At 47.6% G+C, this 27055-nt stretch overlaps 2 protein-coding genes across 9 annotated transcripts in view; both read right to left on the bottom strand.

Annotated features, from left to right (window-relative positions):
* Window positions 1-27055, bottom strand: part of PHF21A (PHD finger protein 21A) — a 508751-nt gene that overhangs the window by 311526 nt on the left and 170170 nt on the right. The window lies entirely within an intron of this gene.
* The window catches only part of AMBRA1 (autophagy and beclin 1 regulator 1), a 125284-nt gene continuing 109560 nt past the window's right edge, over window positions 11332-27055 (bottom strand). For all 8 annotated transcript variants that reach the window (XM_066321161.1, XM_066321166.1, XM_066321167.1 and 5 more), the window contains 3 exons: window positions 23414-23506; window positions 21655-21848; window positions 11332-12917 (listed from right to left, as the gene is read on the bottom strand). In XM_066321161.1, coding sequence (XP_066177258.1) covers window positions 12427-12917; window positions 21655-21848; window positions 23414-23506 — 778 coding nt within the window. In that variant the 3' untranslated portion in view covers window positions 11332-12426. The remainder of the gene's footprint in view (window positions 12918-21654; window positions 21849-23413; window positions 23507-27055) is intronic.

The following is a 27055-nucleotide window of genomic DNA, read 5'->3' as shown; positions in this document are numbered from 1 at the left end:
ATGCAGGGAAGCCAGATGAGCTTGAAAGAGTAGTGACTAATACAGAAAGCCATTCTCCCACACCTAGCTGGTCCACAGGCATGCGATTCACACCAGTCCATAGGCCTATGAGCATTCATGAAATGCCAGGGGAGCACCAGACAGCTGCGCTCTCAGCCTGGCTGCAAATATTGGTGCCTTAAATCAAGCGAGGGGATATGGCAGGTGAAACACACTTCTGTCACCTGCAGCTACCCTTGGAAAGCTGCTTCTAGGCACTGCCAGTTGCTTGAGCTCATCCAAAAGCAGGAGGGCAGCTGCAGCCTGCACCTGATGCAGCACCTCTGGAGAGTTAAACACAACAGCCTGCACCGAGCCTGGTGCACTGCAATCTTTTCAGTCAAAAATCATCTGCTTTTTGTGTTTTAAAAGATTGCTGCTGCTATTTTAAGGTTGTGCTTGGTTTTGTCACATTTGCCGTATAAGCACGACGTCAAATACTTCAATATAATTGCTTTGTTGCAGACCCCACTCTTGCAACTCTTGCTTTCTGGGTAATGGAAGGGGGAAAGTGCTTCTGAATCACTTCTTTTATACCTATTATAAAAAAAAAAAAAAAAATTAGAAAAATAAAGGAGAAGTGCTTGTGCTGTTCTCCTGCCATGTCTCACATGACACAGAAACACACATCACCCCTGTGACTGCTGTGCCCAGGGGCTGGGTCTGGCCTGTGGAGCCAGGCAGTGTGTGGGAACTCTGTGCCTGCCCGTGGCCATGAGCTCCCCAAGGCTCTCTCCCAGGCCCACTGTCCCACACAGCTTGCTGCCCAGCTATCAGGGAAAAAGCAACCAGGGGCTTGAGCCCCTTGAACAGATTAGTCTAATTAGTTAATTTTCCAATTTTTCAAAACAGCTTCATTAACTCTTTAATTCACTAACCCTCCATGTTTCCTCACATGGCAGTTGCCTTGCTGGCAGTGCGAGCCTGGGCTGCCTCCCTGGCATGGCACAGGGTCCCCAGGCCACCTGCTGCCACCTGCCCTCCTGACACCTTCCAGCTCAGGTAATCTGTGCAAACATTTCTGCTGGGTTCTGCAGGACATGCCAGTGGCTGTTGCAGAGCTGCAGGGGAGGATGTCCACAGGAAATGCTGGTCCCTGGACTACAGGGGTTGCAGCCTCTAAACCTGGCAAACCTCCATGGAGCCGACACCACCTTTGGCACATGTAACCAGTCCCGGAGGAGAAACTCATCCCAAACGAGGAGACGAGCCCTAGTCCCGCACGGGCACTGAACCACTCAGCCCAGGCTCCCAGTGGCTTGTCATTCCCCCTGCACTGGGGCACCAAGGCAAACCCAAGCCTCTCCAGGGGCTTCCCTGCAGCCCCGCCAGGATTCTCCACTGCAGGGGCAGAGAGCCAGGAGCCCTGCAGCACAATCACCCTGCCATCAGATTTGCTTCACCGAGCAGCTTGGCAGAGCCTGCCTTCTAAAACACATGCAGTCTAATAAATGCACTCCCTGTTTTAAATGTATCTTTTAGAAAAGAGCATTTCCCTCAGTTTGAGGTAATTGCTGGCACTCCTGGGGGACAAAGAGCTCTATGTATGCACATCTCACTTCAGGCAGATCAACTCTGATCCCCATGTGGACAGAATTTGTGCCATGCTCCCCATGGGCACATTTACCTCACAGAGAGGCCCCACTAAAGTTAATGCTACCTACACTGTCTTTCACAGGGAAGGCAACCAAGAAGAACACAGCAAGTGTGCCAGATCCACAGCAGGTAAAAAACAGTCAGTATTTCTTGTGTCAAGAAAGCATTTAATACAGCTAGATACAGCAGATGCCTGCTTTCCCAAGAAGGATGCTGCCCCTGCCCTGCATCTCCCTTTGCCTGGCAGGGACCTGGCCCTGGTGTGGGGGAAGGTACAAGGCTACTTGTCACTTGTCTTCATTCTGTGGGCATTGAATGTGTTGTTGGGCAGTGCCCCAGCATTAACACCTCCCACACATGAGGCTGTCCTCCTCTCACCCCTTCTCCCCACCTTCTGCCCACTGAAGTTTACCCTGGGCACAAGAGCCCCCTGTGGGTTGGCCATGGGTACCAAACTGCCATGCAATGCAAGGATGAAGGCAGGCTGCTGCCACTGGGATTTTGCATTCACCCCACACCCCACCAGCCCCAGCACTCAGCAAGGAGACTTCACCACCCCAAGCCAAGCCAAACCATGGCTAAAGTATTTTGTGATATGGCAAGAGGCCATATCTCAAGGCAGAGCCAGGGACAGAGGAGGCTCGAGGCTGCAGGATGCAAGAGCTCTGTTCTCTGATGGCCAGGCTAATAACCCTGTATTAAATTACAAGCCTGGGTTCAGTTGTGGTTGTTTTGTTTTTGTTGGGTTTTTTGTAAGCTGTCTGTTTAAATTTATCAGCGTAATTCCTGATACTGCCTTGTCGGACATCATTACGATAATCTCACTGCTGTGTCTGCCAGGGAATTGGGAGGCGAGCAGGAGGCGGCTGCAGAGCAGGGCAGTGGTGGGGCTGGGCTGCCTGCAAGGCACAGCCCCAGGACGGGCCCCCAGAGCTGGGGACCCTGGGGAAGATGGAGGCACAAGCCCTCTCAACAGGATTCAAGAGTCAAAACCAGCAAGCTCGCACTGAGGGACAAGGGATCCAGTCTCCAGCCAGGCAGGTCTCTATCCCTCCAACAATCCCAGTGAGAGGAAGAGACGCCTCAGGAAAAGGGAAGGGGGCACACACAAAAACCTGGAGGATGTGGGGAAGTCGGAAACAAGCAGCCTCTGTTTTGGCACTGATCCTTCCCCTCAATTCATGGTAATTTTATCATTAATTTAAATAAGGTTTTTCAGGGCAGAGAGCACAAGAGGAAGAAGGCAGGGGGCTGCTAGCCCAGCTTTGTCCCTCCATCCTTCCATGCTGCAGCCCTTCTCTGCCCTGTGGGTGCTCCCTTGCACACACACACACAGGTGTATGCACACATGCACACACAGAGCCTTCCTGCCTTCCCCACGGCCAGGCCTCCTGTGCTCCACCTTGGCACGGGGCCTCTCCCAGCCCCAGCCAGTGATTTGGCTGGCAAGCCTGGCCAGGCAGGCAGCAGAGTGCTTCCTCCTGGGGACCTGGTGCTGAGACCCTCCCTTGAGGCAGGGGGATGCTCCAATGCAGCACTGCAACTCCTCTGCAGCTGGAGTAGGGTCTGCAGCTTCCCAGCAGCTAGAGTAGTCTGGGCAGAAGAGCTGTCTGGGGCAGGGATCTTGGAGCTTTGGGAATTTTTGGCCATGACATAGAGCAGAAGTGCCCCTGAGAGCCTATTAACCCACATGAAACTTCCCCCTCTCTAACAGGCAGGGGCTGGGGGACCCACAGGTGGGAGGTAGGTAATCACATCAGCAAAACAAATAAAAATACCAGCCCAGCCTGGAGTTTTTATTAATGAAAATGAGCCTGTGATGGGAGGTAATTTCCAGCCCCTAGGTGATTCGGCTGGAGGATGGAGCTGCAGATAGGGATGAGTCTAGGCAGCCAGGCAGAGTCAGAGCCCAGTCAGATGCAGTCAGGGACCAAAGCTCATTCCACGAGGGGAATAGGTACGTGGCCTTGAAACCTGGAATGGGAGGAGAGGAGCTGTCAGCACCTCCAGAGAGCAAGTGCTTCCAACTGCCTCGCTGGAGATGCAGTGTTACCAGCCACTGTGCCTCGGGGGGGAACTGGCTGAGATCACCACAGGAGCAGGGGGATCTTCAGACCCCATTTCACTGCACTCTGGCTATCCCCACACTCTGGCTGTACCTTTTCCAGCTGCTAGTCCATGCAGCTACTTGGTTGAACCACTTTTATCCAACCCCTCCAGTCTCCTTTCATGCATCCACCTCGGCAGTTGCTCACACCAGCACTGCTCTCCCCCAGCTCTTGTGGTGTGCCAGCATCCCCCAGTACTGCTAGCAAGTGGGATGGCAGGCATTCCATAGCACGACAAATAACCTAGGATCCCCCCTTGCTACTGTAAAGTGGGGAAAATCTATATTCATTTTCAGAGCTGAGTGAGAGCAACACATTTTGAAGGTGAATTTTCTTCTCAGGAATACCACACTCTGATGAGCTGAATTAATTCAAACCTAGTTGAGTGTCTGACCCTAAACAGGTTGTATGACTGAAATTTAAAGAAGCATTATTGTAGTGGTAGTATTTCAAGATAGGAAAGTAAGCAGCTGTAGTCTTATTTGTTTGAAAGGTAAAACTATTCTATGAAAACTTATTTTTTTCATTAATTCAAGGCCTGAGACCTGGAAACCTTGCAGCATCCCCAGCAGAGAAGTCAAGGCCTCTCCCACCTTAGCCGTGGAGCAGCAGCACATCAGCCTTGTGAGGAAGGCTGCAGGAGAACCCTTGCAGCACACAGGGCCTGTCCAGAAAGTGCAAGCAAAGCAAAGCAGTGCTTAATAAATTTCTCCCAGACAGCTGAAGATGCCAGTGGGAAGGAACAACCCTTTGGGGCTGCAAGGGCTTGGAACAAAACCAGTGGGGCTGCAAGTGTGGTCACTGCAGCTGCAGAGATAAAGCCCATGCTCCTGCCAGGCTCAAAGGGCTTTTCCAGCTGTTTCTCAAAGGACGGGACCTGTTGCATCTCCAACCATCCCTACAGCAGCAGCTGCCAATGCCCAGGGGGGACCCAACCAGCACCAGCCCTCAGCTGCCATGCAAAATCCCCCCCTGGTCCCTCAGCTGGGCCAGTCTTCTCACACTGGGCTACAGATCACAGTCCCTCCATCCATCATGTCCCCAGTGAATTGAGGCAGATGTGTCACTGGCCCAAGTGTTACTGCCAAGCCCCAAGCTGGGATGCTTCACATAGCTGTGCACTGCGATACAAATTGTACTTTGATGAGGTACATTAGGCCATCTGGACAGCCTTAAACTGCCTTGATGGAGACAGAGCAAGGGCTGCTTGAGGTGGGAGGAACCTCAGCAGTTTCAGGCTGCTCGCTGTTCCTTAAGCTAACATTTGTGCAGCCAGTGGGGCTGGCAGCACTGAGGGGTTCCGTGGGGAGTGAGTCTGCCCAAAGGCAGAGCTCCAAATGACCAACGAATGACCCCCACGGTGGTGTGGGCAGGACATGGGCACTCACAGCCTGGATGTGCTCTTGTCCAGCAGAGCCTGCAAATCTGCACCATCCTGGGGTGTCCCCATGGATGGATCCGAATCCTGGCAAGCATCAAGATCACCCTGCTGCCATTAGGCCCAGTAACTTTGTGGGAAGCAGTGCTCCTAGGAAGCCCGTGCTCACTGACAAGCATAAGATAAATGATGTTCCAGAGGGGGAGGGAAAAAAATGCAGGAGGTGTTTGCTAGAGAAAATCGCCTAGGCAGGGATAAGAGCCAAAGGGCAGGGAAGGAAACAGGGGACAGGAGCCTGAAGAAACCCAGGGGAAAGGTGGTGTCCCATCCTGCTGAACCCTGCAAGGAGGAACTGAGGGAAACAAGTGCAAGCCCAGACAGCACTGAAGCAGGGCTGGGGCCTGGATGGGAATTCTGCTCACTGGCAGTTTTCTGACTGCTGCTATTCCTGAGCTGGCTTTCTCATGGCACCTTGGAGTCCTGGTGGGGTTTCATCTGAGCCATTGCTCGAGTTTAATTTCCAAAGTATCTTGTAGGGAACGAGCTCGGTCCCTCTGCAGGACAGGTCCAGTGGTGCTGTGGGTGCCCTGACCTTCGCCTGGCTCCTGGTGCCATGCAGCCCAGGCTCACTGCTGCGACCTACATTCTGCCTCCCCAAACATACGGTGTTGCACTTAGCTGCATTAAACCCACAGAGTGCTGGATAGGGCTAATTTCTGATCAGGCTGTCAGGAAGTATTATGTCAAATACCTTACAGGAGCCTAAGCATATTATGCCGACACAGCTACCTTTGTCAACCAAATCTGAGATCTCATCAAAAAAGCAATGCTGGGCTTAGCCATCCTCAGTGCCTCTGGAGCAAACCCATCTCCAGGGTTTCTCCTGGGTCACTGCACCCCGAGCGCTGCCAACCACTCAGCCTGGGGCTGCAGCTCTGCGGGGAGCAGCCCCAACCCCCCTACCAAGAGCCAGCAGAGCTTGCGTGACACTGAAATAAAGAGTTCGTGGAGCAAGGTTCTTACTCCCACATTGTGGGCGGGAAAGGCTGAGTGTGTGGCAGCATCTTGTGCCGGGTTACTGCTGCATTTGCACGCTCAGCTCTTGTCCTCTCTGACTGGGACCCATGGCCCAGGTACTCCCTATGCATGAAAACCCCTTGTTCTTCTCAGTTATCACTTGCCCTTGCCAGTCACACTAGGTACCAGAGCCCTAAAGCTGCTGTTTAATGGCTGTGCTTGTCCCCCACTCAGCAATGCAGCAGGACCAGCCTCAGTCCCTCCCTAAATAATTGTTTTAATTAGCATTTCCTTTGATGTAGGTGATTAACAGAGGGCTGCTGGCAGGGCTTCCATGGGAATTTTGCAGTGGGCAGACAGATAAATACAACCCTCTGTACTGCTATAGCACTTACACGTTTTAGTATCAGCTTCCCCAGTGGCTGCCAGTCAGTCTTCATTAGCCCCTCTGAGCCTTTTCTAATTTTGCCTGAGGCTGGAGGGGGAAGGAGTTTACAGCCCCCGCCCAAGCGTGGACCCCTGGGTGGGGTCTGGCCCTGTCCAGCAGGACAAGCAAACCCAGAGCTAATGACCTCCAGGGAAAGGGCAGAGCCACGACCACAACACCCTGGGGGAATTTGACAAGGACCCAGGGGAAGGAGAGAAGCTGGCTTGGGTACCAGCCAGCAAAGGGCTCTCAGCAGTGCCTGGTCAGCAGCCAGCAATCACCACTTACTCACCCCCCATCCCCAAAGCCTGCAGTGAAAACAAATAATCTGCAAATTAAAATTTCCCTGCAGTGGGGTGGAAGTGCCTCACGCTGTGCTGGAGAAGGGACTGGAGTCCATCTGCCATCAGAGCCAGCTCCTGATCCTATCAGACTATTACTGTATTATTGAACTGGGGATTGAGGGACAGGCTTTAATAGCTGCGATGGTATCAGGGGTCCAGCATTATACTCCAGGAAAAGGCCATGAAGATGAGCCTAAGAAAAAGAAAGAACCAAGCCTAAATTACCACATCTCACATTTTTGCAGTGTCTGCAATTTGCCTCAGCCTCTGTGAAGCTGAAGCTAGGAGCTAAGAGGGTAAGGGTGAAAGGCCAGGGAGTTTCAGGTGTTTCTTGAGATTGGAAAGAGCAGGGGCTCCAAAGTCCAACTCCACCAGCCAGGCTGAAGCAGGGCAGGATGCAAGGACAGAAAGGCAAACCTCAGCAGGTGCCAAATTCCATGCGCCTGAAGCTCACTGGCTGGCCAGCCACAGCTGAAGTGAAAGCTCAGTGGGGTGGCAGAGACCAGCTGCAGCTCTCCACAGACACAGTGCTCGAGTTGCATCAACAGGTCCTCCTGGAGACTTGTGTGTCTGGCTGCCTTTCCCAGTGGTGGCATTTGCTCCCTGCTGTGCTCACATTTTCCATTGCTCACACTTTGCCTGTCCCCCTGAGTTATTTGAGCTGCTTGGATGGGACCCCCTGTCCCTGCCCTGTGGCACCACTGAGCTGGAGTAGCCTGGCCTGCATTGATAGGCAAGACCCTGGCACAGAAGGCAGATGCTTGGAGACCAAGCAGCAGCATATTGATTTTCAGATGAGAGGCAAAGGGGAAGCCCCATTGTGTCCTCTCTGGGATGGTGGCTTCCGGCAGAACCTGAGTTGATGCCCAGGGCCAACATCCCAGGGAAGACAGCTTGATCCTTGCCAGCTCCTACCGGTGCCATATGCCATCAACAACTGCTTGAAAGGCAAAACAAAAAGGAGCTGAGGGAGCTCACTGGGAGCAGATGAGAGGCACTTCTGCTTGAGATGCTGTGGGGAAAACAAATCCTCCTGCTTGATGGAGTGCACGGAGTGGCTGTAAGGGCAGGAGCTGGGCAGGGAAGAGGGAGAGGCCTCTGATCCCTGGGATGAGGGGAGACGGACACAGGCATTAATTGGCTGGCAGAGGGTGGCAGCCAGAAAGATTGCTTTGCCTTCCAGCTCCCTTGTGTGTTGAGAGCCCCCTCCATGCAGAAGTGGCAATGGCATGACATTTATGCACTGCACACCAAGATCCCAATTAGTGGTGGATGGCTCACATGCTGCACACTTTAATTAATTTGCCTTTTCCTGTTGGAGAATAACTTCTTTGACAGATTGGGACTGAGCAGAGAGGTCCCCAGCCAGCAGCCTGAGCAGCAGCTGGAGGAACCAATTATGGGGCTTGGCATCAGTAATAATGGGAGAGATTCCTCACACATCCAGCTGTGACCAGGTCCCTGCCCAGCGTATCTCCCACTGGTCACACACAGCTGGGGTCCCACCACCACCCAGTTACAAGGTCACCCCACAGCAGCCACATGTGGGGTGGGACTTTCAGGGAGGTCAAATAGAAGTACTGGGAGATGGAGCAATAGATAAGCCAAGGAGTGAGGGCAGAAAACCCAGGACTCACAGGGACAAGCAAGCATCACCAATTCACTATACCACCTGCCAAGGCTTCAGCAATCTTCTCTTGGATCCCAGGTCTCCCTTCAGGCAGTGCTCATCCTCTGGTGTGGTCCCAGGCCCAGGGATGCCAGAGCATTCACTGGCAGCAGCAGCACCCATGCAGGTTTCCATCTGTGAAGGATTCATACAAGTCCTCTTCCAGCACAGAAGCTCCAACCACTACCTCCTCCCACTGCCCCAGGTTTCTGGCACATTCTCCCTTCCTAGCTAACCTAAATAATCTTGTATCATCAGCTGTTCCCCTCCTCTTTCAGCTCATTAGGGCTTTTAGAGAACACTGGCTCCTACTGAACCTGACCAACCCACCATTAACCTCATTCCATGCCAAGAAATGGCTCTTACTTTTGACTCCAATTCCCACAGCTTCTATCTCCAGGAGGACTCTACCCCTCACCCTTGAGGTGACCAAGTTTCTTTAATAGCCTCTTATGAGGGACTTTATCAAAAGCCTTTTGAAAGCTAAATAAAATTCTCTGCACTGTATTTCTCCTTTCCCCAGGATTTTGTTAGCACATTTAAAGGCTCCTGACAGTCTATGGCTGAGAAAAGCTTTCACTTTTTAAGATTATTTCCTGCTCCTACGCAGCAAAACTCTCATTTTGCCTCCTAAATTGGGCCAGCAAGTATGCACAGCTCTGGTTTGGTTTCCTGAAGCAGCTCTCATTGAATTTCCATGTTGCTCCTTGCATGGCATTTGCCTCAGTGCTGCACTGTCACACTGCAGTGAGCAGGTAAAGCTGCAAGGCTTGGGGAATGAGCCCTGAGCTGCTGTGGTGCTGTCCCAGGCGTGGGCAATCCCACTGCCTGCTGGTCTACACAGGGCTCCAGGCCTCAGGTCAGCCTGCAGATTCAGGGGCACTGCTGGAGGGTACAGTAAGATCAGCCCTGCCTGAAACAACTGAGCAAGACTGCTGGGCTGGAGCAGTCCTGAGTGGATAAAGAGTTTCATCCCACAAGAAGCACGGGAAGCATAATAAATAAATTGCTTTGGGGTGGGGGTGCTTTTTCCCTCCTGTCCCCTATTCTTCACACATTCAGCCAGATAGCTCCATCAGATCTCAGGCAGGGATAATCTGAGCTTGGCAGATCCTACGTCTAAAACTCAGAAATAAAACACTGCTCTCTGTACACATAAGCCCATGACCATTGAGGGCACCTGCTCAGTAGTGAAGCCACAGCAGGTCATCTGCAAAGCATGTCCAAGGCAGCACCAGCAGGTTAAGCCTGTCCACACCCACTGTGCCCACTGCCCCTGCTTAAAGTCCAAAGGAACACAGGCTGCAGTCGGGCTAAACTGCTAACCCAAAGCTATAAGGCTGCCAGCTCTGACCAGGCCTCCACCCTTACCTCATCAGGAAGTGCCTCCCCTTCAAGTCTTGAATGGAAGAGTGCTTTAGAGCTTCAGAGATGTCCCACAATGGCAAAGATAGCAGCTGTGGTTTGCTCCAGCTCCCACTGCAGCTCAGCCCCTGTCCTGCCCCAGTCTCCAGTGGGGGCAGGTATGGACCAAGGAGAAGCCATCAGCAGAGCAGGCTTCAGGCCTCGGCACAGCAGCCTGGCCAGAGTGCCCAGCAACAGTGCATGCCAGGCTTTGAGACTCTGCCAGCACCAGAGTGAGGCAGCCCAGAAGACACTTCTCCAACTGAGATGGAAATTTTTCTGTAGATAGCTTGGCTCATTCTGAAAATGGATATCTATAAATGTTCTGCAACACATCTACCAAGAATGGCCCTCAAGATTCTTCCAGGAATCATGTAGGGAGAGGGAAGAAGTGATGTCAGGCTGAGCTGAAGTGGTTTTTTTTTCACAGGTTCTGTTTTAGTTTGCTTTCAAGCAGAGCAATAAACAGCTCTGTCTAGACCTTCACTGCCTTGTCTGTCCATCTGAGACATAGCTCTTCTGGCTCCCAACTGCCAGCACATCCTCAGGCCCCTCCACAGTAAGGCAATACAGGGATTGAAATCTTCCTTGCCACACAAGGGAATCCCATTTTTCAGGCTGCTCTCCTGTCAGATCAGGGATGTGGTTCGCTTGGGGCAGGTTTTAGAGCCTCATTAACACTCAGCAATGAGGTCTGGCAGCAGCTGATTTGATTTAAGGTTCATTTCCAGGCTGTGATTTAAGGGAAGATTTGCTTAATGTTCTCTAACAGACTCTTCTGACTGGGAGCTTGAGTGCTGCCTAATGACAGAGTTATTTATTGTAATGTCTTAGCAGCACAGAATCTAGAGGAGCTGGGGAGGAGCACAGCAGCTGCTGGCAGGTGCTCAGACAGCAGTGGAAACATCCCTCACAGCACAGCGGTAACAGGAGATAGTGCATTCCTCTACCCAGAACAGCCAGATACTGCAATCCTCTTCTGCATCAAGGGGTCAGCAAGACAGACCACTCTCCACTTGCCCAAGATGTTCAGCGCTGCACCTCTACACACAGGATATAGGTGAAATGCTCCTCTTTCTCCTTACTGCAGTACTTGAATGATGGGAAATGCAGAGGTGCCTGCTCAATCTCTCCAGACTGGTTAAAATGCCATTTCCAAGCAAGACTCCCAAACACACCTCAATTTTTCAGTTTTGGACTTTCAACTCACAGGCTGAGTCTGCTTTCCTCCTGGGAAGGGAGTGGTCATCATCTGACATTTGTATGCTGCCTAGAGCTTCTGAGATGGATGTATCTATCCCCAAGGCCAAACACAGAGACACCACACAAATGAAGACAGGAGGTCAAGCAAGGGTTTGTCATATTTTAATGACATTGATCTTTGGTGTTTCCCTCGTTAGCACTCACACTCTCCCCGTACTTCCTCCACAAGCCTGCTAGGGATGGAGAGTTACAAACGAAAAGGAAAATCACATTTGAGACTAAAAACAAAGTATCAGAGCCTTGACTTCTCCACTAGAAACTACATGTACAAGGTCAAGATTTCACATGCAACACCTTACATCACAGACCCATACCTCACATCCTGGCCTAGAGCTGAGAGATTTCCTGCCCCCTGCCAAGGAGGTGCAGCTCAGTCCTGGCACCATGAAACCACTGGGGTGGCTCATTCATGTTAATATTGGCACAGCTTAGAACATCCTTGTGTGAACTGCATCCAGACTAGAGAGCAGTAGCCCTTGTCCCTCTACCCATCCATACGGCATCCCTGCTTCAGTTCCTCCCAAGTCCTAAACTAACTCTAAAAAGGAAAGATCCCACCTGTGAGCATATCTTGAGCCATGCATGTTCTGGTGAAGCCCAGTTTGTCCTAGAAAAGACCACAGCATATGCAGGACTGGTCTCAGAACACCTCACTCTGGGGAAGCAGTGCTGTGCTATGGAGAGGGACTGTGGCCTGGAAGACTCCTCCACCCCAGCAACAAAGCTGGAGCATCACCCCTGGGTTAGCCCAGTACTGCCTGTCTCCAGATGGATGCTGTAGGCCCCCTTCCCTTTCTTCACTCTACTGATCAGCTCCATGGGTATAAAAGGGCAGGAAAAAGGAAAGGAAAAGGCTTTACAAAGGATGATACACCAAGTTGCAGGGCTTAGCTCAGGGAATGCCATGGGGCTTCAAAATTTGGCTGATGTGCAGCAAGTGTGGTTTGTAATTCCTGTTAACTTTTCAGCAGTGGGAACATTGGAAGTAAAGTATGCTTTTTTCCCCATGGCTTCTCTTGCAATTCTTATCCCTTCCCCCATCACCCAGGATTAGAGAAGCCCTCTGAACCACCAGGATCATGTTAGAGCCACCCACCCCTACTCTTCCAGCTCCTGGTCAGCTGTGAGGTACAGGTCTCTGCTGAGCAGTACAAGGGTAGCACCAACACACAACTCAATCTCTACCTGTTCCGTGACTCCCCGCTGGTGCTGTCATTACTATAGAAGTTGGTACTGTCAGGAAGATGGTTATTATTAGTTAGGTCACTGTATTCAATTGGTCCCTCGGTGTCCATGGAGGACTGGGCCTGCTCTGGCAGGTCCAGGTCACCAGCGCTTTGTCCTTCACTCCCACTAGGGGCTGTCCGCGGGTTCAGGCCGTGCTCCGGCAGCTGCACAGACTCCGACAGGATCCGTCCCTCCAGCTCTGTGCCCAGCTGCTGAGAGCTGGACTGCTGTGCCGACGTGCCCTCAGCTCCAGTGGGCTCTGCACCAGTCTGAGAGCTGCGGTGGATCCGGTGGCTCACAATGATGTTGTTGCCAAAGCCGCCCATGGACGCCATGGTGGTGCTCTGCTCCCGCTGAACCACGGCAGTCATGCCACCTTCTGCCATCAGCCTTTGAATCCTGCTCAGGGCATCCTCCCCGCTGGCCCCATATTCTGGACCTTCACCTGCAGAAGAAAGCAGAAGCAACTCTGTGCACAAGGCAAACTACAACACAAAATAAAGCATGCTGAGTAGTTGCATCACACAGTGTGCATGTACTGGGACAGAAGATAGGCTTTATTCCAGAGGGAACCCAGTATTTTATTTCTGTAACTTTCCACTTGGTTAAGTGCCAAGCAAAGGTACCAAATTCTGTCAAAAAAATCTTGGCCACCTCCACAGGTAACCCTCACAGACTTGCATGTCCAAGCCTCGGAAAAGCAGCTCTTATCTGGTCATAAAGATGAGGGAAAGAGTGGTAGTCAAAGAGGCAGGATGCTTTATCACAGCTATGGAGACAATCCTGCCAGTCCCATGAGGACAGGAAGAGAAACCTCAGTTTGCACTGCAATAAACCAAACATTTCATCCATGGCGTTAAAGAAGCCCATGGCTTTTCCTACTTCACCTGCTTGAGAAGTAGGCAGATGGCATGATGGCAATGTCCCCAGTGTCAGTCTAGGCAGGATATAAGAAGCTGGTCAACAGTAGACAGTAACTACAGAACATGGTCTTCCACATTAGCTACAATCAAGTGTGTAGGCTCCTGCTCCCCTTGACTGATAATATCTTTTGAGGAATACAAAAAAACATCTGAAGACCTACAGTCTTTGTCTACTCTTATCTCTGAGACTTCCCTTTACAGTCGGGCTGTAGTGAGCCGTGAGAGAACCATGGTCAGATACCTTGATTGCTCAAGATTACCTTAGGAGAACAAAATCTCACAAAAGAACTGTCCATGTAGGAGATTAAATCATCGTGTCAGGGAAGTTCATCCCAGTTCAGTTTTTCAGCATCCTCCGTTTGTTACAAACCCTACCCAGAGCATTTGGGGAGAACAATCTGTAATAGTGAACTGCTAGAAGCATTCCACAGTGGGATCTTGCTGGTTCTTATTAAAGAAATAAATCTCACTCCCACCTCTAAGAAGCTATTACAGTGCTGATTTGAGGAGAAAGCCATGAGCTCTCCTGGCACCAAGGAAATGAACACAAATATCAACAAGGCTAGATGTAGGGAGGAGTTAAAACACAATAAAAACCAAATGCCACACTGACTAGGAAAACAAAAACACTTGAGGCTGTGGAGTTTAGTACCTTTATCCATGATTTGGATGAGGGGATTCAAGTGCACCCTCAGTAAGCTCACAGATGACGGTAAGTTGGTGGGAGTGCTGATCTGCTGGAGGGTAGAAAGGGTCTGAGGAGGGATCTGGACAGGCTGGGTCATGGGCAAAGGCCAATTGCATAAGGTTCTACAATGTGCCCTTGGGTCACAACAATCCCATGCAGCACTACAGGCTGGGGGAAGGGGGGCTGGAAAGCTGCTCAGCAGAAAAGGACCTGGGAGTTCTGGTCAACAGCAGTGACAGCAGCTGAACATGATCCAGTGTGTGTGTAAGGGTGGTTGAGAAGGCCAGTGGCATCCTGGCCTGTGTCAGTGTGGCCAGCAGCACCAGGGCAGTGATTGTCTCCTTGTACTCAACACTGGTGAGGCCATGCCTTGAACCCCATGCCAAGTTTTGGTCCCCTCACTATAAGAAAGCACATTGAGGTACTGGAGCAAATCCAGAGAAGGGCAATGGAGGTAGTGAAGGAAGGGTCTGAAGCACAAGTCATAAGAAGAGCAGCTGGGGAGCTGGGGTTGTTTAGCCTGGAGAAAAGCAGGCTCAGAGGAGACCTTATCACTCTCTACAACTGCCTGAAGGGAAGTTGCAGCCAGGTAGCAGTCAATCTCTTCTCCCAATTAACCAGCAACAGGGTAAGAGGAAATGGCCTCAAGCTGCACCAGGAGAGGTTCAAGTTGGACATTAGGAAGAATTCTTTCATGGAGACAGTGGTTACTCATTTTAACTGCCCAGGGAAGTGGTGGAGTCACAATTCCTGGAAGCATTCAAGAAATGACTGGATATGGCACTTAGTGTTATAATTTAGTTACACAGTGGTGTCCAGTCAAAGGTTGGATTTGATGATCTTGGAGGTGTTTTCCAACCTCAGTGATTGTATGATCATGTATCCAGCATGAGAGCTAAGATACTCAGCAAAGTGCACACCATGCCACTGTAGAGACATCATGCAGCCAGTGACAGCTTGTTCCCTTTTCTCACGGGCTCAGTGGTACTTGCATCAGGCACTACCAGCAACCCCACCATTGGACAAAGTTAATTTTATCCTCAAGGAAATCTGCTGACATACTGCCTCCTGTAGAAATATTATGGACATTAAAGGCAAATTTAAATCTCACCAGTAGAGTAAGTAGGTTTCTGCTAGGAATGTAGTAAACCTTCTATTTCATTGCACCTATCCCCTTGATTAGAGCATCAGTGGGATCACAGAGACACCTGTAACCACATGAGAATCTACAGCATGGCTTTAGAGGAGTGAGCAAGAATACCCCCTGGACAGAGCCTGACCCACAACTCTAGCACAGAAATCCTATTCAGGTTGTGGCTGATGTATGAATTACGATGTGGCTGATGCATGAACTAGGAACTTGGTTGACCAGTACAAAGACTGGAGACAGAGGCAGCTATTATACTGGAAACTCCAGTGTGAAAAACATGCATGCCAAGGGATATTGCAACATTAATCATGAGCAGAAATAAGTGGAAGGTTTGAGAAGCATGGTTTTTGGATTCAGTTATCACTTCCTTCTGAGGGCATAGTTGTACTTCATTACCAACCATCTGGCCAGGCCAGAGAGGAAGCTTAAGAAAGCCAAGATTTGCAACTTGGTCTAGAGACATGCCAGACAGACCTATCTCCACAAGTACTAAAACAGCAGGTACCATGCTCTTGACAGATCATTTACTATAAACCAGTCCAGTACAGAAGTACTGGAACAGCAAAACAGCAAGGACTCCCAGCCAGCCAATGCTCTTCAGCATTACAAACATGTGCTTCACTACAGCGCCTCTTGTTCTATCCTGCCCCTAAATTACCATATGCAATGGACGAATTTCCAATTGAGGTGTCTGCTTGCTCAGAAGACAGGCAAGGGCTGATGCCACAGCAGGAATCAGCAAGGCGTGAGCCTTCAGATCCCAGAGATACAGCAATGTTGGAAATTCCCAACTGTCTAGAGCCAGAAATGAGCCTCACCATTCAAGCAGCCAACAAACACCTCTGCTTTGGGGACTGTCCTCCCCTTTTCCTCTCTCAGGTTTCAATGATGACTTTGGCTAACTAGTTCAGAGCAAAGCTTGTTGTGCCATTTGCCTTGAGCTGAGCTACAGCACAGATTCACACACAGCCCGTTTCTACTGCCTGGTGACTCCCACACACATTCTTTCACCAGGCTGCCAATGCAGACTACATTAGTACTCAGAGCAAGTGAAATAAGCTGACTTCCATTTGGTGAATGTTCAGGGTGGGCACACAGGCACTTAGCCAAAACAACAGCAAAGCTGTAAACCACACGTTTCAGCTTGCTGCAGTGCTGTGCTCCTACAAATGTTTGCTACTGCAACCACAGTGACCTTTCCAGAGGTCTGAACTCCCCTGTATTCCAAACACAGAACAAAACATTACTCTTAAGGGCAATTATCCCAAAGACCAGGGGATTTCTGTCGATGTAGCTGTCTCAAACATTTAACTAAATGATCCCTTGTTAATGCATCTGTTTTTAAAAGTTCTCTATGCTATTCCAGCAAGACACAGAAAACTATGCAGGCAAAACATCGTGCAAACTTTGGACAGAGCTGGGCATAAAGGCAGGGTATTTCCACTTTTAAATGAAGTGGACTCTGAAGTACTAATAGAGAGTATAACTTGTTTACCTCTGGGCATGGATGGCACACTCCTGATGAAATGCAAAGTCCACAGAAGCAAGGATGAGATCAGACTCCCCTGTATCTGTGCAATATATTGACATTGGTCTTGAATTTTCTTCTGTTTTCAACATTCCTCTTTCTAATACCAGCAGTAGTTAGGAACCATGTTTGCAAACAAAGCTTCAAAATTAGAACAGTAAGCACTGCAGAGATAGCTAAGTCTTCAGAGAACACAAAATAATAGCTCTGAGGTGTGAGCTGACCCACTAATTCAGATGCTCAGAGATAAAAATACCAGTATTTTTACATTAATTCACCCCTTGCATAAGAATAGAAAAGAGAGAGACACATCACAGTATAAACAGCTATGAATAATCATCTCCCTTCACACCACAAGAAATACTACTAGTTACTTTTCTTTCCAACCAAGCCCAGAAATATGTTCACACTTCTTTTCTGAGGTAGTTAATCCAAACAACTCCACAGAACTCAGAAAAGATACAACTGCTTTAACTGGCAAAACTTTTCTTAGTAATATCTCACCTTAGCTATTCAGGTGAGTGAAACTTACTTTCATAATGAGAGTTTAAAAGTATCCCACATAATTTAATCCCAAGAGACCCAAGTACTTGGAGTAGATCACACTGTAAAGCCTTGAATAGTACATACTTCTAGAACCTAAGTCTATTTTTTAGGTAGTGGTTTTCAGAGGATTTTAAAGAGAACCCAAAATTTCTGTAGGACATATGATGCAGATCTTACAGATGGATGGGCAGATGAAAGGCTAAGGGATCTACCCACGTTTTTACTTGGAGAATGAGAGGCAGATCTAGAAGCTGATCCCTGGTGTCCCAGTTCCCATTTCCACACTAATTGCACGAAAGTCACATCACATCTGACAACAGCATTTTAAGAACATGTTCAGCTAACATAAAACAAAATGTTTCTCCTTGTTAGCATTTATGAGGCTCGACTGGGGACAGAGTATTTCTGCCCAAGCAGCCCCTCAACACGTGTTCCTAATGTCTCAGATTAAGTAAGTTACATCACATGCGGGCACACTGATTGCTTCCAAGTGCTCCTTAGGCATCCTCAGGAGGCTTTGCTTATATCAGGAAAGTTTTGCTTGCATGTGCTGTCTTTTCACTACCAATAGTTTGAACAGACTGAATCTCACAAACCCAAGCCTTGATTTTAATCTTCCCTCTCAAATGTATCTGCTGCAACCTCTGCAAGCAGTTGGAACTAATGGAAGTTTGTACTGGCTGGTGATAAACACTTCAACCCAACTAGTTAAAAACTGTATATGGCATGACAGAAGTCAATATGCTGCTCCTCCAAAGACAGACCAAGTAGCAATCCACTGCCAGCAAATATTCTGATGGCCACAATTTCAGTAACTCATAGCATATGCTTAACTTGCACAACAAGCACTGAGATGGCTACCTGAATTTTAAGCCCCAAAGACAATGCAGACAATAGGAAATGAGATGCCAATTGCTCTTCAGTTATTTGTTGTTGTTGTTTTCTTTTTAACAACTGGATTACCTGAAAGATATATTGATGTATTCTCAACAGCCAGGGGACAGCATGGGCCCTCTATCAAACAAGTGTCCTGTAGCTCTGCAGAGCACCCTCTCCCTCACCCTGCTTTGGCACAATTGCAGACCCTGCAGTTACTGCCCCTTGCAGTGTACTCCAAAGATCCAACAGTCTGAACAAGTGGCAGCCACTGCCTGACCCAGTCTGGACTGGGAATTACAATTTCTAGAGGTCAAAGCTTTTGGCATTAAATCTCATCAGGAATTTTTGTTGGGTTTTAAGTGAGATTCAGTTTGCCAGCTGAATACAGATCCCACTCCCATCATGCCTATTTGCAAGGAAAACATAGTATAACGCCCAACAGATTGTTTCTAATTAAGGGTGCCTCAAAGTTACAACTTTATCACTATTTCCACTATGTCTGTCAGCTTAAAAGAAAACAGGAGACAGTTCAAACACTGTTTTAAGCATTTCTTGGTATCTCTCCTAGTTTTCTCACAACTCTACCTTTCCTAGTTTTCTCACAACTCTACCTTTCCTTTATGTGTGGCGTGGGAGCAGAGTTCACAAGTCCACTCTTAACTGCTGCAAAAGAGAGATTCAGACATTAGAGGGATTCACTTCTAATAAAGTCATCATACACTCATTCCTCCAAAGGAGGTAGAAAGATAATCAGAGCAGCAAAGTCCCCGCAGAGCTTTGCATGAGAAAAGGAAACTATTTATACCCACACAGAACTTAATTAGATTTCTGATGCAATTCTACATACTTTTTTTTTTTTTTTTTTTTTTTTTTTTTTTAACAGTAAGCACATATCTGCAAGAAATGCCCTGAGCCAGAATTCCCCACAAACAGCAGGGCTGACAGGACAGAGAACAGAAACCTACTCTCAGGGTAGCATCAGTCTTTCTTTCTTTTTTTTCTTTTTACATATAAGGGTTTTTTTTTCATTGGTTGGTCAGTTGGTTGGTTGGTTTGGGTTTTTTTGCCCCTCATGGCAGAGTGATAACTAAACCACTTTCCTTTACATTACTCAGAATCGCACTTGATTTATCCATTCTGCTGCTGATAATGCTGCTAAGCCTTTACATAGTGATTTCCATCTTCAAAGCCCCATACAAAACAGTAATTAATCTCCACAGCCCCTGGTGTACTGTATTATGGGAAGATTTATTCCCATTTGGTAGATGATTAATAATTTGCCCTGGGTCACACCCCAAGTTACTGGTAGTACATTTCTTCTTTTTTTTTTTTTTCCTTTTTTTGCCCCTGACATCTGGATCATGTTTCCCTTCCATCAGGCAGAGTTACAGTGGATACAGTGGGCAATTTGGCCATCAGAAAAGCACCACAGCACCTAATCTTACCTGCTGGAACACACTGCACATGCATCACAAGATGCTGGGAAAACAGCTGGCTTACTGTCACAAGCAGCCAGTAATGCTCATGTGTAATGTGAAGCACAAAGACTTAGACAAGCCAGACCACCGCTGACACAAGTACCTGGCTACGGTGTTGATAAAAGCAGAAGAAAATTTGTCTTTCTGCTTCATGTCAGGTCTTTGTACTATGCTTCTATCATGGATTATTATTGATTTTTTTTAGTCCTCCATCCTCCTGACCGTTAATGTCTTCACAGTTCCCTGTTTCAAGTTACTCTTGAGCCCTTACACAGGAATTTTAACTGAGGATGCAAATGGCATAGGAAGTGATCGACAACAAGGTAAAATGTCTTTGCTCATCTCTGGCACACGTGTAAATTGCAGTAACTCCTTTGTTCTACAGACACTAATAGAGCTGACAGGAGTGTGACAGCCCATTCTGCAGCTGTGGCCATTTGCTAGGGGATATGTAGTAACTCAATCTCTGAGATGGAAATCACACCAGATCTGGAACTCATCAATCTTCTTCCAAGAAAGGGAGATGAAGACAAGTACCTATCCTAGGCTTGTTATTTACACTCCTTCTCTTCCAAACGTTACGTGTTTTCCTTTTTGTAGAGATATCCTGCCAAGGCACTTGTAAAGAACAGCCCTTTCTCCACCTCATTAACAGTCTAGTTAAAACCCATGATCTAGATCTGGTAATTGAAAGGTTAGAAAGAACAAGCTAAAGAAACTGTCAGATGATTGCAGAACAGCAAGAGGGGAAGCAGTGTTGAAGAGCTCTCCCTGTTGAACAGACTCCCAAAGCCTCCTGCATCAGCCATCATGGCCTTGATGCAAGAAGGTCCCACACTACCACGTTCCCAGTCTGTGTACCACATTCAGTGGAAGAACCAGTTCCCATGAGTTCAGCATTTGTCCAGACAGTCTGTGCTCCAGTTGTATTCACACGCCCTCAATTGTACTAACCTTCCAGAGAGGTTAATCTCAGCTCTGCTGAGATAAGCAGACGGAAACCCCAGCGGGCAGGAATTTCCCACTTAACTTTGTACAGAAGAGCTGAGATCAGAGAAACACAAAGCCATATCACATACTGGATACTACACAGCAGAAACTGTGCAAGAGTCACATACCAAAAAGAAACTTTCTGAGTGACAGAGAACAAACAGGGCACACGGGCACAAACAGGCATGTTGTGGGCTGCTTCCCAAAGCCAAGCAGGTTCATCATGAACCAACAACTTCAAAACTGTCTCCTTGATTTTCTCTTGTCTTTCCTATGTATATACTGCCCAACTCCTACCTAGCCAAGCCTTCAGAGCTGAATGAAAGCACAACGTTACAGTATTGAGACAAGAAGCCTGGATAAATCAACATGTTTTCAACAGATTAGTGACTTTATCATTATACAGGAATTGCACAGTAGCTGTTTCCAGCTCCTTATATACTGGCAAGTTTTCCTGGACTGCTAACCACTAGAGACATTTTTGTACAGCTGTGCTGGGCACTCCTCATGTACCTCATCAACCAAACTAAACAGAATCCTCAAAGCTGCTTTGCGAGGAGTAATTTACAGTATTTTATTTTGTATCCAAATGTTGCAAAGCCTGCAGACTTTTAGCGTAACTTGGAGGACCGGGCTGAACTCTTAATGCAGAGGCAGAAATGATAACTCTCAGCAGCTTGCAGCCTTACTGATGTTTAGGAGTTCAGGAGACATGTGAAGAATGAAGGCAGTACAGTTGATTCTACAAAGACACAATGATCTGGAGAAGAATTAATTTTCCTTTCTCAAAGCATGTGAAAAAGACAACCTTTCTATTCATATGGCCAGAGATTCACTCTCCTGATCATCTATGCCTGGCTACAGGCAAATTAGGCCAGAGAAATCTTTGTTGAAGAGAAAAAAGGAGTATCTAAATGCACTGATAGGATGTGGAACATATGTGGAAACGCCTAAATCACCAGGTAAGCTCTGTTAGATAAACCACTGATTGATCTCCTACCTTCACCAGTCCCTGCAGAAGAGGATTCCTGCTCCTGTACCTCCCTCTCTGTCTGAGTCTCGGCATTCTGTAGCTGAGGTGCCAAGGTCTGGGTACCCTGTGATGTCACAGAGGTGGGGGGATTTCGGGGTTGTAGGCCTATGGCATTCATCAGGCCCATGTCCCTGTCTGTCCTCCATGTAGCTCTGCTGGTTCTGAAAAGAGAGAAAAACAAGTAAGACCAGGATCATTGGAGGCAACATGCCCAAGCAAGACTGAGACATGAATGTGAGGTTCCTCTTGCTTTCACTTCAACCAGGCACCTGCTTGCTACTGTGAGGATGGAGATAAAAGGAATTGTGACCTGCACTCATTTACACATGCTGGTCTCTTAGTTTAAAGCCAATGGAGTCTTAGATTCCACTCACCCTTCCACAGAAGCAGCATGCCTTACAGGCACGGAGAGATATCCTTGCAGCATCATTTAGCCTGCAGAACAACTGTCTCGGAATCACTACATTGAGGAGGCAACACAACGTGCAGTGCAGAAGCACAAACACACACAAAATCTCCTGCACAGCAGGGCAGGTTTAATTCCCATGGATGTAGCCTGTATCCTTTTCCTCCTCTGGACTTCCTAGATTGTCAGCGTTGCACACGAATGCACTCCAGCAGGCATTTCTGCCCATTCCAGTCAGACAAGAGAAATCCTGTGTTCTCAAAGCAAACAACAGGAAGCACCTCAAGGCTCATTAGCTTCTCAGACTTGAACAGCTGAACTGTACGATGCTATAGCTGAATCTTGACAATGCCACAATGCTCTTTTCTAAACTGACCTCTAAGTTCTGGAAATGGTCAAGAGATTCAAGGAAAGACTGCCTCATTCACAATCTTTTTTTCATAAGGCTTTGAAACCTGTTACACTTTTTTTGCTCTCTCTTTGAGCTAGTTCATTCTGGACCAGTATTTCTGCCTTCAAGCTGCCATTATACCAGACTGAGTACGTACTGTGAAAAACTTAAGTAGTGGCAATATCCACTCATACAGCAGAGTAAAGAATCTCTACTGCTTATTTTTCTCCCACAGTCAGACCAAGGCTGTAGGACAGCCGAGACATTTGCCCTGTACACAAGCCCGTAAACAACTTCCTTGTTACGCTGAAGCTCACAACTCAGAAACACAACTATCACCCTCTTGCTGAGAACAGCTGGCTTACAGAGGAGTATTTATCACTATGGCAAGAAGCAATGGACTGCAGCATCACCCTTGTGTTTAAACAACATGTGCATCACTGGACAGACTGAAACAGCCAAAAGGGACATTGCCTTTTTTTTTTTTTTTAATGGCTTTAGCTTTATTTTTGGAGTTTATTACTGAGAAACAACTGTCCCATGACCAGCAAATAAAAAGATGAAAATCAGTCACCAGGTCAACACCACAGATTTGCCTTTTTCTCTGTGAATTCCCCTGTTCTTCGGTTACCCTCCAAAGGCCATTTGCTTTACATGGTGTTTTTGATGCATCAAGCCCCACATGTTCCTCCCACAGCTGTTACTGGGGCTCTAAACGACACATGTACTTTACTAATACTGGCACTTTTGGGCACTGAATGTCACTTGCTGGAAGGCGGCCAGGTGACCCAGCTAGACAATGTCAAAGGGGGAGAAAATTACATATTTGAAGCTGCCAGTGGTAAGGGAACAAAGAAGTGATGTTTTCAGATCTAACAAAAACAGCAGCAAGGGTCAGATCTCTCTAACCCAACACCCAGGAGACTCACCCGGGCCGTTCAGTATTCCTGCTGCTGGAATGCACAGTGAAGACATTCTCATTCAGCTGGTCCCAGTGGTACTCAACTCCAGAGTTTAAGGCCCTTAAAATGCCAAAGAAGGAAAAAATATTAGCATGACGAGACACTGTTCAAGCCAGCACACACTACATCTCCACAGCATGAAGAATAGTGTTGATTCCTGCCCTACAGAACTGCAGATCTAGCTCAGTTCACATTTTTGTTAAAAGGGCTCATCAATAAACTACCTTGTAAATATAGAGTGCTGTATTATCAGATTACTCTGGAATATTCCATTAATTTCAACTCAATATTAGCACCAAGACACAGCAACAGGAGTAGAGAGATTTTCAGGAAATGAAGACATACAACTGTATATATAAAATCAGGTTACCCTAACTTCAAGTAACTAATCAAAGAATTGGAATGGAAAGGCCAATTCTCCCTGTGGTGTCTGTAAGCACTTCCTGCACTAGGTAATGGTCAGTAAGTTTATTCAACATTTAATTTCTTTGTGAATGATTCTCGTTCCACCTATAAATAATCTTTATATGTCCCTCTCACTGACAGCCACTGTGGAGCAAGGACAGATGCAGAGGATATTTTAACAAGTTTCCACAGAAGAACTTGTACTGCATCAACACCTAATGCTACTAAGTATAATGGAACAGCCAATGGCTCTGGAAAGCTCTCACAGAGCGTTTTCCCAAAAGATACACCAAATCAGGGCTTACTAGATTTGGTGTAAGACAACAACAGACAAAGTTATCAACCACTGCTGAAAACAACAAGCAATCACAAAACAAAACCACCATAATGCAGCAAGTACACATTGCACCAACAAGAGGGTGAGAGCAAATCCAGCTTACTTTGTGCCATACAAGAATGTCACAGGATGGGCACTCACTATGCAGTCCAAGGCAGCACAGAGATCTCCCACCTTCAGAAGCACTGTGGGCTGCATTACCATGGGAGGCACTTCCTGGAGTGTTGAGTGTTTTGCCACACCATGCTGACAGCTTAAATGAGCTGGCCCAGGAGTTTTGAAATGGTGTTGTGTACCACCACATGGTTGATGGACTGCACACACCCAATGGTTCTGGGTGGAGAGTTAGGAGTGCTGTGCAGTGGTCACAGCAAGGCAAGTGGAGGGAAAGAAACCCCAAACCAACAAAATAAGATCTTTGTAGACACAAGGGAACTGTGTCTGAAGAGCTGGACTTCCATCACCCTGCAGACAGCTTCTGAACTAGGAATAGTCCCATAATCTGAAGGAAGGATTCATGGCAAATATCTGGTAGATGGGTTAGGCTCAGGCACAAGCAAGATGTTTTATGTATATATAGAAATTGTTGTTCCTGTAAAGAGATGCCTCAGCAGAACTGGCAAGAACCCCAGCTTAGAGGATGCTGCAGGTCAGACATGCTGCAACAGGAAAGCAGTATTTACTGGAGGCCTGGGGCTAGGCTACCAGGAGGACAGCACCCCAGCTTAGGACCCAGGTGAGAGACGAACAAAATTAGGTGAATGAAATCACACACAGAGGCTACAAGAAGTAATCAGCCATTGCTTTTTTCAGTTTTTGTGCTGAGCTACTCCTGTGCTGCATTATACCCAAGAAAGCAGCTGCCAGTGAGATGCCGATTAACAAAGGTTTCTGAGTTTACTGACAGATGGTGACTTGTCACTAAAACTGTGCCAGTCCCTCTGGCTGCTCCATCCCTGTCTAATATACTGGCTGAAGCTTAGCTGTCATGCTTTGCTTTCTGTGAAGCCGCACAGTTCCTAGGCAAGAGAGACTTTCTGACCTCGCAGTCAAAATTTCCATAAAAAGTCTAGTGTGCTTGGTATCTACAGCAATTACACAACAGAGCTTAAGCTGACCTGTGATCTTCTCCCTCTTCTTCCATAGATCTTCATGCTTCCCAAAGAACAGGCATGGTCCCCCACAGCTACATACGTGATTGGTATTCCTTCCTTGTGCCTTACTTGTCTTTGCCAGCTTGCCAGCTCCCAAGACAAGAAACCAGAAGACCACAAAGCTTTCCCCCAGGACAAGATGGGAGCTGACAATGCCGTATTTCCTCTCTTCCTCCACACACCATCTCCCTCTACTACACAGAAGGCCCAGCTCCTGCACACACACTTCTTTGAGTGGATCAATTTCACTCCTACAAAAGCATCATGGTACCAAGCTACACGCAGTACACCAGATGAAAAGCTCCTGACCATGCTCCTACCTGTTCTGCAGAGTCTCACTACTGTACAGTTGGGTTGTTGGACAACAAAGTCCACTCTAATTCCATGCTGTCAGTTTGCACATGGTGAAATCAACACGCATTCAATTTAATGCATAATTTTTCGTATTGGTTTTACACACTGCCATTTATCAACTGACCTTTGCTGCCAGGATCCTATTAGCTATTCCTTTACTGCCAGAGACTCAAGGGCTTTGCCTTCCTTCCCTAGAAGGAGGACCTGTAGCAGATGGTGCCACTGCTCCTGCTGCTGACTCTGGGAACACTGATAAACAGGCTTAAGCCAAGGCCACTTCACTTGGCCACGATGGGAGTTCAACGTTCTCAGCACCACTTTAACCTGGCTTTTTAGTTTGGTTTAATTGTGTCTCCCTGCTGGGTAAAAGAAGTGGTTCAGAATAAACAGCTGGCACTCCCTGCAGCAGCAAGCATCTTCACAGCTTATCCTTTCCCAACTCTACCTCTTGCAAAAGCCATAAAGTCCTCAGCTCCTCAGCACCATCTTTGTCCTCTTTCATATGCATCTGTGTATCTCTGAGCTAGAATCCACACGGGTCTCTTCACAGGCCTAAGATCAGTACCAAGATGGCCCCTGATTAGGATTTCCAGCCTTTAGAAGATTGATTGAGCCTACAGAAAAGATATTTCAGACTGCATCAAGATACAGTGAGGAGAGCACACACCTTAACTTAGCAGAGGGCACTGGTTGAGCACTACCTTTTATATGAAGATTGTAATTTCTCTTCTTAATGAATCAAAATTTCATGAAAGAAATAATGCTATTGCGTGGGCTAAATGCCAGTTTTAACACCATGCTAGCATTAGAAACTTTCACATAATCACACCTTAAACCAACTTCAGTACACAACAAGATGCGTGTGACAACCACAATTACCTTGGTTTAAATCAGATTTTCAATTAAGCTTAAGACTTACTCTGGTTTAGCCACACCTATTTAAAATAGTGCAATCTACCTTTTCAGAAAGCTTAAAGATTTTTCAGCTCTCACTGCAAAATACTGCTTGAATTTTGTAAATGAGCAGCCTTTCACAGTACGTTTCCCAGGAGATTGCAAATCAAGGCCTGACGATTCATTCCAAAGAAGCAAAGCTTACACTGGAGAAATGAATATTTTTCAGGTAATGTAAGCATTTAACTTTTGCTTCATCAAACTCTAGACATAGAAATGCTAGAAGCACTTTACATTTTTCAAAGCATAAGGTAGAAGTTCTGTGTAGCATGGAGCCACTTGGATGTGGATGCAGTAAAAACAACATTTGTTGCCCAGGGCTTTAGAGTGAAAAATTGCAATTCTCCGCACTGTGTCAGTCATGGACAGTGAAGTCCACTTAGTCAAGTTCTTACTTTCTTCCCT

The sequence above is a fragment of the Sylvia atricapilla genome, chromosome 6 (genome assembly GCF_009819655.1).
Source record: "Sylvia atricapilla isolate bSylAtr1 chromosome 6, bSylAtr1.pri, whole genome shotgun sequence".
NCBI lineage: Eukaryota > Metazoa > Chordata > Aves > Passeriformes > Sylviidae > Sylvia > Sylvia atricapilla.
This window is presented reverse-complemented; position numbering and strand designations above follow the sequence as displayed.